The sequence below is a fragment of the Pinus tabuliformis genome, chromosome 4_2 (assembly GCF_031772625.1).
Source record: "Pinus tabuliformis cultivar Carrire ecotype Pingquan chromosome 4_2, CPIR1, whole genome shotgun sequence".
NCBI lineage: Eukaryota > Viridiplantae > Streptophyta > Pinopsida > Pinales > Pinaceae > Pinus > Pinus tabuliformis.
The window spans coordinates 927825844-927841149 of NC_142304.1; the positions used below are offsets into that span (position 1 = coordinate 927825844).

Genomic DNA, 15306 nt, shown 5'->3' on the forward strand with positions numbered 1-15306 from the left:
TCTTCTTCTCAGAATTCGGTTTCTCTCCTCTTGCCCTCACTTCCTTATGTGTTTCTTGATGGAGAAGAATACAACTCTTGTGTGGGAGAGAGAGGACCCAATCCTTTATATATTATTTAACTCTAATCTGGTACGTCCATCATATACCAATTCAACGCTTAAGATCTAATGCTTTAGATTAGAAACTGCTTTAAGATAAGATCTAAATGCTTTAAGATTAGATCGGGTCACATTAAGATTAGAAACTGCTTTAACGTTAAAAGCATTTGTTGTTTCCAATAGCAGATTTCTAACAGAAAAAACCTGAAAGAAAAAACCAAATAGATTATATTAAGAGAATATATAAGATAAATTAAGAGAATATATAAGATTTACACTTGAGATAAATTCATAAATTCAAATCTGAAATACATTTATCCCTCAATAAGGACCACCCCAAACGACATCTCAAATGCAACATCTTGAAGAAATACTTTCTATTCTCTCAACGTTAATGACTATGTTCAAATTAAGAAACTATACTCCACTGACTGTCGTCACATATGAACAGTTGTCATTAAATGAAATGCCTCGTCTTCGAAATTTTTGAAGTGCGAAAAGTAGATTTTTCTTTTTAATTAAAAAAACGATACTAAAAAAATTCCAAGTCATATCCCGCGACTTGCCGTGCAAGTAAAACAGATGTTTTTTTTTTATTGAAACATCATAGACGTAAGAAAAGTCCTTCGTTTTCCTTGTCGCATTGAAAACATAGATAAAAGCCGTCAGCGGCTCAACTAAAATTATTGCAATTTAATGTAAATGTGTTTGAGAAGTATATTTTATGATTTGTCTAAGGTTAAGTAAGATGTGTCATTTTTAAAATAAAATAAGTTGAATATCATAATAATAAATCTATTTTAATAATAAAAATATTTTATTTTCTAAAATATTAATGTTTGAAACATTCACCCTTATAGACAATTCACAAATTATTTTGTTTTAAAAATAATTATAAAAAAAAAAAAGATTTCGAATTCTATTTGAGGTTAGAATAATACATTAGAGAATCTTCCAATATCCCACAGTTACTGGTTCAGATGGAAGGAAGTCAAGTAAGGCATTATGATTCTATACATGAAGTGGTCTGGTGGCATATTAAGCATTACACGTTAATGCAATGGCACTGAAGAAAAGTATGGATTTTGAGTGTGATTCCATTGTTGCGGTGCAGTGAGGATATCATTATTGCAAACGTAGATATAGTCTCTGCAAGATTGTCTTGTCCTCGTGCAAGATGAGGTTGCTTAATCCTCCCTTGGGTATGTTTGTTTTCCTTGGCTTTGCCTTGTTTCTATACCCATCAGCTGCTGTCCAGTACAACTCTTCACTCCATGGAGAAGCCAGAGTCCTGATATCAATAAAAGCATCAATTATTGATCCTAACCATCTGTTAGATAGTTGGAACGTTTCCAATCATATCACCCATTGTTCATGGTCCGGTGTCCAATGTAACCATATAGGCCAAGTAGTAGCTCTAAATCTCTCCTCCATGAATATTTAAGGTCCATTCCCCAGCCATGTCACAACTCTGCGAAACCTGCGCCGGCTCAACGTCTCCAATAACTTCCTCAATGGAAGCCTTCCCTCCAATATATCAAATTTGGAAAACCTGCAGGTCCTGGATGTTTCGAAGAACAGTTTGTCGGGGACATTGCCACCGGATTTGAACCATCTCGTAAAGGTCAGGTATCTAGACTTGGGAGAAAATTACTTCTCAGGCAGCATACCTAGTGAGTATGGGAAGCTGAAAAATATAGAATATCTTGGATTGGATGCAAATAAATTGAGTGGAGAGATACCCAGAGAGCTTGGAAATATGCACAACTTGAAAATACTTTTCTTGGGATACTACAATTCATTCGAGAGTGGGATCCCTCCAGAGCTAGGAAATTTGAGCAAGCTTGTAATTCTCGATCTAGCTAATTGTAGTCTTGTTGGCGCAATTCCTTCTGAGCTTGGCTATCTCAAAAATCTGTCTTATCTGATTTTGTACCTCAATGGCCTCACTGGCCCTATTCCTCCTCAGCTGGGCCATCTCGTAAGTTTAGAATATCTTGATCTCTCTTATAATGATCTGTACGGTGAAATACCCATGGAACTCTCCGAGCTAAAAGAACTCAGATTGTTGAATCTGTTCAAAAATAGACTACATGGCTGTATTCCATCTTTCATTGGGGACTGGCCAAATTTAGAGGTCGTGGGTCTTTGGCAGAACAATTTCACAGGTCTGCTGCCTCAAAAACTGGGCGTAAATGGAAAGCTACTGGAAGTGGATGTTTCTCACAACAAACTGACTGGTTCCATCCCTCCGAATCTATGCATTGGTGGAAAACTCCAGTCATTGATGATATTCAATAATTTATTCATCGGCCCCATTCCTGAGTCTCTCGGCACCTGCAATTCTCTGGATAGGGTCCGCATGGAGCAAAATCGTTTGAATGGTTCGATACCTACGGGCTTGCTATATTTATCCAGGCTTACTATGATTCAATTGCATAACAATTGTCTTAGTGGGAGCATAACAGAGGAAATTAAGAATATATCGTCCATGCTAAAACTGCTGAAAATTTCCAATAATATGCTGAATGGCTCACTTCCTTCCTCTATCGGTAAATTATCTTCTTTGCAGAAACTTTTGATAAGTGGAAATCGATTAACAAGTAATATTCCGCCAGAGATTGGCCGACTGAGGAATATTTTTACAATCGACATGAGTAACAACAGGTTTTCTGGTACGATTCCTAAGGAAATTAGCAAGTGTAATGTTTTGACAGTCATCGATCTTAGCCGGAACGAGTTCGTGGGTCCCATCCCAGTGGAAATGACCAGGATGCTCAATCTAAACTCTCTCAATGTATCCAGAAATCACTTGAATGAGAGCATCCCCCCAGAATTTGAGAACATGCCTAACTTGAGCTCTGTTGATTTTTCTTACAATAACCTTTCGGGTCCTCTTCCAAAGGGTTTGTTCTCCGAATTTGATGCAAGATTTTTTGCAGATAATCAATTCTTATGCGGACCACACTTGCGAACTTGCAGCTCTCGTGTCAATGGATCGCCCGTCCCAGCCCGATCACACATCAAGCTTGGACTTCTGTTAGGACTGTTAGCACCCGGACTTTTCATCTGCTTGCTGGCATTAGCAATTGGGTTGGTCATAATTAAGGCAAAATCCGTCGAAAAAGAAGGCAACGCCAGGTCCTGGAAGATGACAGCCTTCCAAAAATTGAACTTTGGAAGCGATAACATCCTGGAATGTATAAAGGAAGAGAATGTCATGTTGGAATTTTCTGATAAATTCCATAACAGACAGACAAAAATCGCACTATGTTTTTACACAGAAAAACAGAAAAAATTGCTTGCTGGAAACGGTGTTTCAGCAACACAGTTTTTTTTCAGTTGCTGAAACAGGTGTTTCAGCAACGCTGATCGTCGTGTTTCAGCAACGTAAACTTTTGACGTCAAGTAATTTTTGAGTTACGAGGTGTTTCAGCAACGGTGACGATGTAACAGCAACAGGAGAAATTTAACTTGTATTTATCAAAATAAATTAACTGTTACAGATTTGTCTTCCTCATACAGAGGGAATTTCAAAACTTCTATTGCTGAACATCTACTTCAGAAACTCACTAAGGAACGATTCTGTTCCACACAGATGAACATAAAAACAAATTACATTCAAATTTCTGCACTGCTGTGCATTTCACTGTTCTGAAATTATTCTTCTTCCTCTTCACGCTGCTGCGTGCTTTCCTCTGCCCTGTGTGATTCTTCAGCTGCTGCTGCTACTTCTTCTCTGTTGTGTATCACTCAGCTGCTACAGCTACTAACTTACTTTTCAATCCCTGCACTGCTGTGCAAAAAGGGCTTCATTCATGTGAGCTCATGTTGCTGCACATTCTTTCTTAAAAACACAGAAATTACATTTGAGCGCTGCTGCACTACATTACAGAGTTTATAACACTGCTGTGGCTCTACACATATATAGTGCAGGAGGCGGTCATAACTTATCCATCAACCGCCTCAACTTGCCGACAGAGACTTTGCTGCACATAATGAACAAATCTGATCTTTTGCTGTATTTCTTGAGTCGGTTGTGCTGAAACCCAAGACTGATAAATGCTGCGGCTGGCTCGAGGCTGGTACTTTCCTTCTCAGCCATGCTTCCTCTTTAATGCTGTTTGGTGAGCAGTTATGACGCAGAGCCCAGATTTGATCTTCTTCCTGCTTTGGGAACACAAACAGGCAAACGGTGAAAAGACACTTATGGCGGTGGCGTGAATAAGCCGACTCCTTCATAAGTCCTCTATTGCGGCTCGCTGCTGCTGCACGGCAGTTGGAATTAATATTCCAACACTCCCCCTTAATTTCAACTGCTGGGCATTCTGTCGTACCCAAACATTTCCTCTCATAGAGGAATTCACCAACTGCTTCTGATGCAGTTCCACAACCAATTAAAATTGTCTTCCTCTTAATAGAGGGATTTACCTGAGACTGTGCTTAAGAGCACCTTCCTCATAACAGAGGGATTCACCATAACAATGTGCTGAAGAGCACCTTCCTCTTGAGAGAGGGATTCACCAAGGAACGCTGTTGTTCCACAAACCAATTTCTGTTATCTCAGAAAATTACAGTTTCAGCCAGGCTGTTGCTGAAACACACAGTTTCAATCACACAGTTTCAGTCACACAGTCTGTTGCTGAAACACGTGTTTCAGCATCTCGCAAACAGTTGCTGAAACACGCCTGTAGAATGCATTGCTGCTCCAAAACACAGCGAGAGCATCTTCCCAATAGTGCTTAGGCTGCAATATGCTCTACATTGCTATTCATTACAGACTCTGTCTTCTCCTGAAAAACATTACACTGCTATGTGTAAAATTTTCAATACATTTATGCTGCTGCATATTCCATTAAAAAACTTTATCTCAGCAATTCTATCTCAGCACTGCTGTTTCAGCACTCTGTCTTCTCCTTCTTTCCATCACGCTGTTTTGCGCTGCATTCTCCACACAACAAAAAAAAAAAAAAAATTAACACGGGGTGCTGCCTTTTCTTTTTACACCCTTGCTTCACACAATCTTCATCTTCATTTTTTTTATTTTCATAATGCACTGTTGTGCAGTTCCTTTCATTTCTCTGCTGTCACACATTATCATTCACCCATGTGCATTAAAAATCTGTTGTGCCTGTTTTTCTTTATGCATTTCTTTGCATGCTGCATTGCATATGAAGAAAAAAAACATTACATTTTTTACTGCTGTGTATTGTACTCACTCTGCTGTGAGTATGTTCTCTCACATTACATAGAAGGAAACTACCTTCCATTGCTATGCATTTCAATGCATATGCTCCATAACAAAAATTTCCAAACTGCTGTTTTATGTTCTGTCTTCCCACTGCTGTGAGGGTCTTCTTGCTTTGCATATTTTTCTTATCTCGCTGCTGCTCTTTACATTTCAGCGCTGCCATCTTTTCTTGTTTATGCATTTCTGTGCATATTGTATAAACACAAAGCAAAAACATTGCTGATTTCATCACTGCTGCATATTACCTTTTAGAGGGATTAACAAAAAATTTCATTTGCAACTGCTGCGCTGCAATACATCCTCCATCAATAAATGACTGTTAATACAATTCAGCAAACAAACATTACAAGCTCCCCTTTAATGTGTGCTTGTCTTCTTTTAGCAGACTCTTCTCAAAACAAATTTAGATCCACTGGGGAGTTCAAGGGGTTTTCGGATTGCCTTTCCTTCCTTCTCCATACTTGTGTAACTTTCTTCTTTTGCATGGGTCTAGCTTGCATAGGAGCCCATGTCAAGTTACAGTCACGTGCCATATGCCCAATGTTATGACACTTGAAGCATTCAACTTTATTCATGAATAAGAATTCATGATTTCTTCTTGTAAAATTATTTCTTGGAGATTGTCGGGGACCACAACATCTATCTCCATGAAATGCTCTACAGTCTTTTGCCATATGACCAAAGTTTGAACAAGCATAACAATAACCAAAAAATGAACTTTGGTACCTGGGAGATGGAGGTTTCCTTGATGTACTTCTGAAGCCTTGCTGCCTTGAGATCCTTTGATGATAACCATTGTCTTTTGCCTCTTTGACATCAGCTACATTTCTTCTTGGAGCTGGTTTTATGCTTGGAGCAGGATTTCTTCTATTGCAGCCTTCATTTTTCTCCTTGCCTTTGCTGGAACTGGGAGCATCACCTTCTCTTTCTGGCTTCTTCACATCTCCTTTGCTTAAGGCATCCTCATACTTGTTTGAGGGTTCACCTACATACCCAAGTCCTGATTTATCATATGGAGATCTGTGATAGCTGAGCATATCATCCAAGGCTTGAGAGCTCTTCATGATCTTGTTCATCCCTTCAACCTTCTTCCTGAGGAGGACAATCTCTTCTTCTAACTTTTCACATTCATTATTTTTCTTTGCTAGCTGTACCTCAGTTTCTTCCTCGCTACGAGTAGCTTCAGCTGCTACTATTTTAAAGGAGATAATATCAGACTTCATTTTGGAGATTTCTGCTTGACTGCTCTCCATTTTCTTTTCAGCTCCTTTTGCCTGCTTCCTTGCTTCTTGTAGTTCGGACTTAAGGGAGGAGACCTCTACCTTGTACTGTCCAATCTCTTCCACAAGCTTGTTCACTCTCTTGTGTCTTTGTTCAAGTTGACTTGACAAAACATCTGCCTGCTTCTTTACTTCATTCAGCTGATTTTTCATAGACATGACTTCTTCATGATGTTTCTTCTTGCATTGATCAAGCTCCTTCTTGAGCTTGGCAAGCTCTTCATCCCTTTCTTTTACTTGAAGCTTGATGAGGTCAAGCTTTTTATTCTGAGCTTCTATGATGGGTTCTTCTTGACTCATTGTCATGGTCAGTGCTCCCTTTGCATGAAGGTCATGCAGTCTGTCCCATATATCCTTTGCTGATGAATATTTTCCAAGATTCTTCTTCACTGAATCAGGGAGACCATCCAAGATAGTCTTTGCTGCTTGTGCATCATACTCCATGGATTCTTTATCCATATTGTTGTCATCAATCACTGACTCCCAGACTTCAATCCCTTCAAACATTAGGAAAGCCCTCATCTTTATTTCCCATACATCAAAGTTTCCATCAAACTTTGGAACTTCAAATAGAATGTATTCTAATGGGTTGCCTTCTAGTTTAGTAGAGGGGGGAGACACATTTTTAACAGCCCTGGAGGCTTTCTTCTTTGACCTTGCCATTCTTATCTAGGCTTTAAAATCTCTGACTGTGTTTTTAAAATCACTGACTGTTTCTTCAACAACAACACAGAAAATTAATCTGAGAAATACCTGGATTCTTTCTTGGCTGAGTCTTCACACTGCTGGAGAAGTTGCTGCTGCAAGAAATCTTCCTTCAGCTTCTTTGACACTTCAAAGAGCCTGGACTAGCTCTGATACCATGTTGGAATTTTCTGATAAATTCCATAACAGACAGACAAAAATCGCACTCTGTTTTTACACAGAAAAACAGAAAAATTCGCTTGCTGGAAACGGTGTTTCAGCAACACAGTTTTTTTTCAGTTGCTGAAACAGGTGTTTCAGCAACGCTGATCATCATGTTTCAGCAACGTAAACTTTTGACGTCAAGTAATTTTTGAGTTACGAGATGTTTCAGCAACGGTGACGATGTAACAGCAACAGGAGAAATTTAACTTGTATTTATCAAAATAAATTAACTGTTACAGATTTGTCTTCCTCATACAGAGGGAATTTCAAAACTTCTATTGCTGAACATCTACTTCAGAAATTCACTAAGGAAGGATTCTGTTCCACACAGATGAACATAAAAACAAATTACATTCAAATTTCTGCACTGCTGTGCATTTCACTGTTCTGAAATTATTCTTCTTCCTCTTCACGCTGCTGCGTGCTTTCTTCTGCCCTGTGTGATTCTTCAGCTGCTGCTGCTGCTTCTTCTCTGTTGTGTATCACTCTGCTGCTACAGCTACTAACTTACTTTTCAATCCCTGCACTGCTGTGCAAAAAGGGCTTCATTCATGTGAGCTCATGTTGCTGCACATTCTTTCTTAAAAACACAGAAATTACATTTGAGCGCTGCTGCGCTACATTACAGAGTTAATAACACTGCTGTGGCTCTACACATATATAGTGCAGGAGGCGGTCATAACTTATCCATCAACCGCCTCAACTTGCTGACAGAGACTCTGCTGCACATAATGAACAAATCTGATCTTTTGCTGTATTTCTTGAGTCGGTTGTGCTGAAACCCAAGACTGATAAATGCTGCGGCTGGCTCGAGGCTGGTACTTTCCTTCTCAGCCATGCTTCCTCTTTAATGCTGTTTGGTGAGCAGTTATGACGCAGAGCCCAGATTTGATCTTCTTCCTGCTTTGGGAACACAAACAGGCAAACGGTGAAAAGACACTTATGGCGGTGGCGTGAATAAGCCGACTCCTTCATAAGTCCTCTATTGCGGCTCGCTGCTGCTGCACGGCAGTTGGAATTAATATTCCAACATGTCATCGGTAGAGGAGGAGCAGGAGTTGTGTACAGAGGCATAATGCCCAGTGGGGAACAAGTCGCAGTGAAGAAACTTGTGGGGATTGGAAGGGGCTCTTCAAATGATCATGGTTTCTCTGCGGAGATCAAGACTCTGGGAAAAATCCGCCACCGGCACATAGTTAAATTGCTGGCGTTTTGCTCCAACCATGACACTAATCTTCTGGTGTATGAATACATGCCTAATGGAAGCTTGGGTGAGCTACTTCATGGGGAAAATGGCGAACCTCTGGATTGGCATACGAGACACAAAATTGCAGTGGAAGCTGCGAAGGGGTTCTGCTATCTCCACCATGATTGTCGCCCGCTTATCCTTCATCGCGATGTGAAATCCAACAATATTCTTGTGGATTCCAATTTTGAAGCACATGTTGCAGACTTTGGCCTAGCCAAGTTCCTGCATCATTCTGGCGCTTCGGAATGCATATCTTCCGTTGCAGGAACCTTTGGGTACATAGCACCAGGTAAACTACCATTCCATTTCTAGTTTCTGGTTTTTGGTAATCTACAGGTAGAGTAAAAGTATACATCTATTGGGGAAGGCGTGCATGTATTTGGTATGTGATATTCTTATTGAATTTAATCAAGCGAAAACAATGGTTTTTAAGTTTTCAAATAACTATTAATTTCACCATTGTCATTTTTTTCCTTTGCAATTCGAACTAAATTGTAATGATTGAAGCAGAATACGTGTACGCTTTGAAAGTGGACGAGAAAAGCGATGTGTACAGCTTCGGTGTGGTTCTGCTTGAACTTGTTACTGGGAAAAAGTCAGTGGGCGATTGTGAATTTGAAGAGGGTATGAATCTCGCAGGGTGGGTGAAAAAGACAACGAAATCCGCCAAAGAAGATGTTTGGAAGATAATAGATCCAAGGCTCAGAAATGTTCCTATGGAGGAAGCCATGCATGTATTCTTCGTGGCCCTGCTCTGTATCAAAAAGCAAAGTGTCCGCAGACCCACAATGCGCGAGGTAGTTCATCTGCTAACATACTTCCCAAAGTCTAACGCCTCACATTAGTTTTCAAGTTTCTATAATCCCAAGGAAGGGAATCGAAAAAGCCAAACTCCATTGTTGGCGTCGATTCGATGTCTTTGCTCAAATAGTTTGCTGAATTAGTTTTCATTTAGTGATTTGCAGAGTTATTTATGAATATGAAAAGTGACAATAATAAGTTTGCTACAAAGTTATATTTATGGTCTGTCCCAAAACTTGTTGCTGTAACGTAAAGGATGTACGCATTCAAGCGCTTATGAAGGGATGGAATAAATATTTGTATTACGAGGTCTGAGACGTATCAACAATAGATCGCTCTACCCTTCCTGAGCAAATCGTATTTTCTTCTGTGTAAAAGCTGGTTGCTATAAAGAAAAAGGATCCCAGCAAGGATTCAGCTAATAAATAATTGATTAAATAATTGCATTCCGACAATAATCTGAGATGTCACTTTGAGATATCATAGTGCAACGTTTGGGCATCGACAAGCGTATCCGCAGACAAAGTAAGTTTGTTTTTATAATGTAAAATCCAAGCATCCAAAAAGCTATTAAGCGATTAAAGAATTTTTCTTTTCTTAATTGAAATTGAAAATTTGTTGGTGTAACGTATGAAACGTTACCGAGCAATTATGTTGTGGTTGTGTAAACGTAAACACCAAAACAGTTATCACGCAACTGAATAAATATCACTACTATTCAAAGTAGTGAGATGTACCTCCAATGTAATGGTAATTATATCCTTGTTATTCAAAATAGTGAGATGTACCTCCAATGGAATGTTAATTATATCCTTATTTTACTTGCGAAAAAGAAGAGTTCGAAGTTGGATTTTGATAGAAATATTCAAATGTGAAAGAATAATGAAGAATAATAGAGAATAATGAAGAATATAAGAGGTATGTGAATATGCCTTCAATAAATCACATTTAAATACGCAGAAATTTACTTGGCCTCATTATACACAGATGGCTGTTCTCTAGCTTGTCCCTTTCTCTTCTCTTTTTGCCTCTCGCCCTTTATATTTCCCATGTTTTGGCTTGTCCCTTTCTCTTCTATTTTTGCCTCTCGCCCTTTATATTTCCCATGTTTTGGGTTATAAAATTACAATGTTGATTTAGCCATGAAAAACTAACTTCTAACCTATCAAAGAGTTTCCTATATGTTTGAAATCAATTTCTAATTATATCAATCTAATAAGCCTTATCTCTTAATGAGCAAACCTCCTAGAAGAACTATTTAATAACTTAAGAGATAAAATCATTTACTTTAAGGAATTGAGATTCTTCATCAAATGCAAAACTTTATGGAGTTAATCAACCAATGTTTGAACCACTTAATATGTTCCTACATTAAATTTGGGAAATATTGTATCTAACTCTAAACGATCTTGGAAAGATTCCTCATCAAATGCCAAAATCCCTTTGGGATTTAATCAACAAATGTTTGAACCACTCAATATGCTTCTTTGAAAGATTCCTCATCAAAAACCAAAACCCCTTTGGGAGTTAATCAACAAATATTTGAACCACTCAATAGGCTTCTTTGAAAGATTCCTCATCAAATGCCAAAATCCTTTTGGGGTTTAATCAACAAATGTTTGAACCGCTCAATATACTTCTTTGAAAGATTCCTTATCAAATGCCAAAACCCCTTTGGGATTTAATCAACAGATATTTGAACCACTCAATATATTTCTGCATCAAAGATAAGCAAAAATATTGTCTAACTCTACAATTCCTTTTGGGGTTTAATCAACAAATGTTTGAACCACTCAATATACTTCTCTGAAAGATTCCTTATCAAATGCCAAAACCCCTTTGGCATTTAATCAACAGATATTTGAACCACTCAATATATTTCTGCATCAAAGATAAGCAAAAATATTGTCTAACTCTACAATGAGCTTTGAGATATTTTGTTAATGTATTTACTCTACTTTCCTTACTTTCCTTTTTTTTTTTTTTTTGGCCTCGATATGAATTTGAATGATAAAAATATTAACATAATTCCATCAGGAAAGAGAATTTTTATCAAAATAGGATTATATTCCTCCTCTCGTTTTTCATAAAACTTCATTAAAAACTTAATTATCAAATCACACAATTTTGAACGATTTTTTTAATAAAAAATTAGAAGCACAGAAAATTTAAAAGAATGTTCGTTTGCAAATAAAATGGATATAGACCCTAACATTCAGTGCAACCATTCTATTATTTTTGAAGACCCTGGTCAATGACTTTCGTCACTTACGACTATGTGATGTTGTTCAATCTTTTAGGTGGAAATGCGCAACTTGTCTTTAACAAATAGAATTTCGAGATCTGGGCGGATGTTTCAAATCGCTGTAATTTGGAATGAAGTTATTTTTAGTGTGGTTTTTTGAAAAAAAATTCGTGGATTTTTTTGGTTTAATTTCTTTAAAATCTGGCAAAAATTCATTGAAATCACAAGATTGACAGTAAACCTTGCATAACAAAAGTGGTTTAAAAATTTTTCATGATGCTGAATTTATATATAAAATCAAAAAACTAATTTAAATAACACAAATCAAAATTTTACCTCAAATTTTTACACAGCACCAACAACTCCAAAAAAATCAGACTATAAACAACTTCCTTTCGAACCAGATGTGAGATGACAACAACGATTGATCACTTTAAACTCAACTGTGATATTTAACTTAACTTTAAATGACGCACACTACATTTTTCAATGTTGATCCACTCGCCCTGAGGTACCCTCCATTTTAGAACTCGATATAGGAAAATCATTGTTGATTATGTTGATTGGTAACCGTTATATATCGTCGAATTCCAAATTAGTGTTAAGTTTAGATATTATTCGTATCTAACATCAGATTTGATTCGTCCATCACTTCAGGATATTACAATTAGGTGTGATTGTGTTTCTACATTAATTCATTTATAAAAAGATTATCGACAATTAACCTTTTTACTAATCACTAATTCAATTTGTTCTTAAAAATGAAAGTTCTTTTAACAATATTAAAACACAGGATCTTAATTCAATTCCTAAATTTTGTAAGGGAGAACAAATTGAGGTACGACATTACCTAGAAATGATAATTCTCTTTTCTCCTTATTAGTCCCTGTCATTAGTCCGCGGACTTAGCATTAATTTACCGGTTCCCTGCCACTTTTAAACCAAAGTTCTTACGGTCATGTAATTTTACTATTCTAATAAACCAAAGTTCATGCTTTCGCCATCTTATTTGGCCTCAAATCGAGGCATACAGCTCAAAACTTAGGAAAAAGATCGGAGGAGTACAGGTAATTACAACAAGTTGTTCACTCGTGCATGAAGTAATGCTATGTTTGCACTAGCATTAATTTTCTAGCGTTTAATGTTAGAGATTAATACCACTGCTATAATACAATAGCATATGTACCCTGCTACAGCACGCTGTATGCTTGCCACCTCATGTAGCACCGTACACCTGCAAGCTCATGCGCCACCGTTACATGTACGCCTGCCACCACATCTATGCTTTTTGTGGGCATGTAACAGGTCTTTTGCTCATTGTGCCTTCTAGTATTCCGCATTTTGCTCATTGTGCCTTCTAGTATTCCGCTGCTCACCATTTTCTTCTGCTTCTCCTCCATTGACAACGATCTCTCCTCCATTGACAACGATCTCCATATCTCCGCCTCGTCGGCCATTTCTGAGACTGTCTCGGCTGTGGCGGGATCTCTCCTCCATTGACAACGATCTCCATATGTCTCGGCTGTGGCGGGATCTCTCCTCCATTGACAACGATCTCCATATCTCCGCCTCGTCGGCCATTCAAGTAAATCAATTTAAATCCTGCATACATTTTTCAGAGAATCAGCTGCGTGGTTTATGATATGTTTTACTGTTTTTACACTTGAATTTAAAATGATAATAAAGTTTTTTTTTTCCTTTTTTTTTTTTTTTTTTTTTTCGATGTGGTTCACGGGGCACCGGAGGTGGGCCGCTACGTCCACATAGCGCTGCACGGCCATCAGGCCTACCCCCGAGGGCTTCGAGGAGATTTGACCCCGTGACCTCTCAAACCGGAGAGTACTATCAGCGGGAACTCGACCATTTGAGCTATCCCTCGGGGGCAAAATGATAATAAAGTTGTTATGAATTTCTTATGTTATTATCTGATGTGTATTCAGTGCTTGTACCTGTAATTTGTTTATTCTATAAATAGCTACACAGAAGACAGTAGATGGTCCATCTATGAAGGATTGGCGTGGAGGTCGAGGTGCTGGACAAAATATCATTCCAAGCTCAACTGGTGCTGCAAAGGTATGCATATCTGACTGAAAGGGCCTCTATATATAGATTGATGGCTTTGTGGTCCTGAGGGCCAATGACAACGGAGAAGGTAACATACGACCGTGAATTTACATAGAATATTGCATATAATAAAATAAAAACATCGTGCATCTTTTTGGCTGAGTTGTTGCACTGAATGCCATTTGGGAATTTCATAACCATTCATTAGACCTGCATTCTAAGCTTCTTTGGATGATTCTAATCAAACCCAATATACTTTTCCTGAGTTTTACTTTTAGGTCAATTTTTTTTGTTTATTTTATATTTTTTTTATAATTTTCAGTTTGTCCTGCTACCCAAAAACTACTCATGTCTCTTGCTTTTTAGTGTGCATATGCATGCAATTTTATCAACGGTTTCTAAGATGCTATGTTGACGTGATGTAGGTGGAACATTTGCTCTATATTCGTTACTCTGTAGACATGCTAAAGTGAACACTATTCCAAATCAACACCACACAGATGAAAAACTCACAACCTATAGCAGACGAAAAATTAAAGATAGATCATGTGCTGCGAGAACAAAGAAATGGCTAGAAGCAAATGTCTACGGTCAAAATGCACTGCTTCTTCTTGTACTTGTTGGCACTTGCATGTTCATTGGTGATGGAATTTTTACTCCTGCTATCTCAGGTTATGCTTCTCCTAATTTAATCTTAATGTTTTGCTTTTTTAATATTTATTCTTTTGTTTCATTGGCTTGGGTTAAGACTCTTCAACTGGATGCTAGTCATCCAAGTTGAAAAAATGATTGAGATCAAATCTATTCTTGTCCTCTTGCAGCAGTTCTAGATTTTCCTATGGTTTGCAAATCTACTGATATGGGGGAACTCTGTTTAATACCGGCTTTGTTAGACTTCATAGTCAATATCAGTTACAGATTCTGTTCAGTATAGAGCCCTTAGAGTAGTATGTATATATTGCCTTTTGGACTAATTGCCAATTTAGTAGGAATCTGAGAGTACAAAGAGTGATGAAGGGCAAAACAGAACTTCCATAATAACTGATGAAATTAATTTAGTTTTTAGTAAGTCTGCAAAATTGCTAAGTTGCATCCTAAAATAGTAAATATCACTGATAAATTAGTCATCGCAGACTTGGGATTTCAGTCTCTTGAAATCTAGGCATCATGTTCATACAAGCACAAAAGTGAAATGGTTTGCATTGAGGATATGATGAGGGTTTTATTTGGTGAGACAATCTAAGTTATTTCAAGTGTTTTTGCATTTTTTTTAATGCTTTTTGAACAGTATGCATAATTATGCATTATCTGTTACCTGCTTAGTATTTTTACTTTGTAAAGCAATATCCACTTCTTGCTTTTTAGTGTGCATATGCATGCAATTTTATCAACGGTTTCTAAGATGCTA

General features: G+C 37.8%; 1 protein-coding gene across 1 annotated transcript; it reads left to right on the plus strand.

Moving 5' to 3' along the window:
- Positions 1 to 1276: 1276 nt before the first annotated feature.
- Positions 1277 to 9733, plus strand: LOC149172731 (uncharacterized). Its single transcript, XM_089426439.1, is given in 3 exon segments — positions 1277 to 3314; positions 8571 to 9077; positions 9299 to 9733. Coding segments are annotated over 3 exon segments (2880 nt in total). The 3' UTR covers positions 9634 to 9733.
- Positions 9734 to 15306: the final 5573 nt, after the last annotated feature.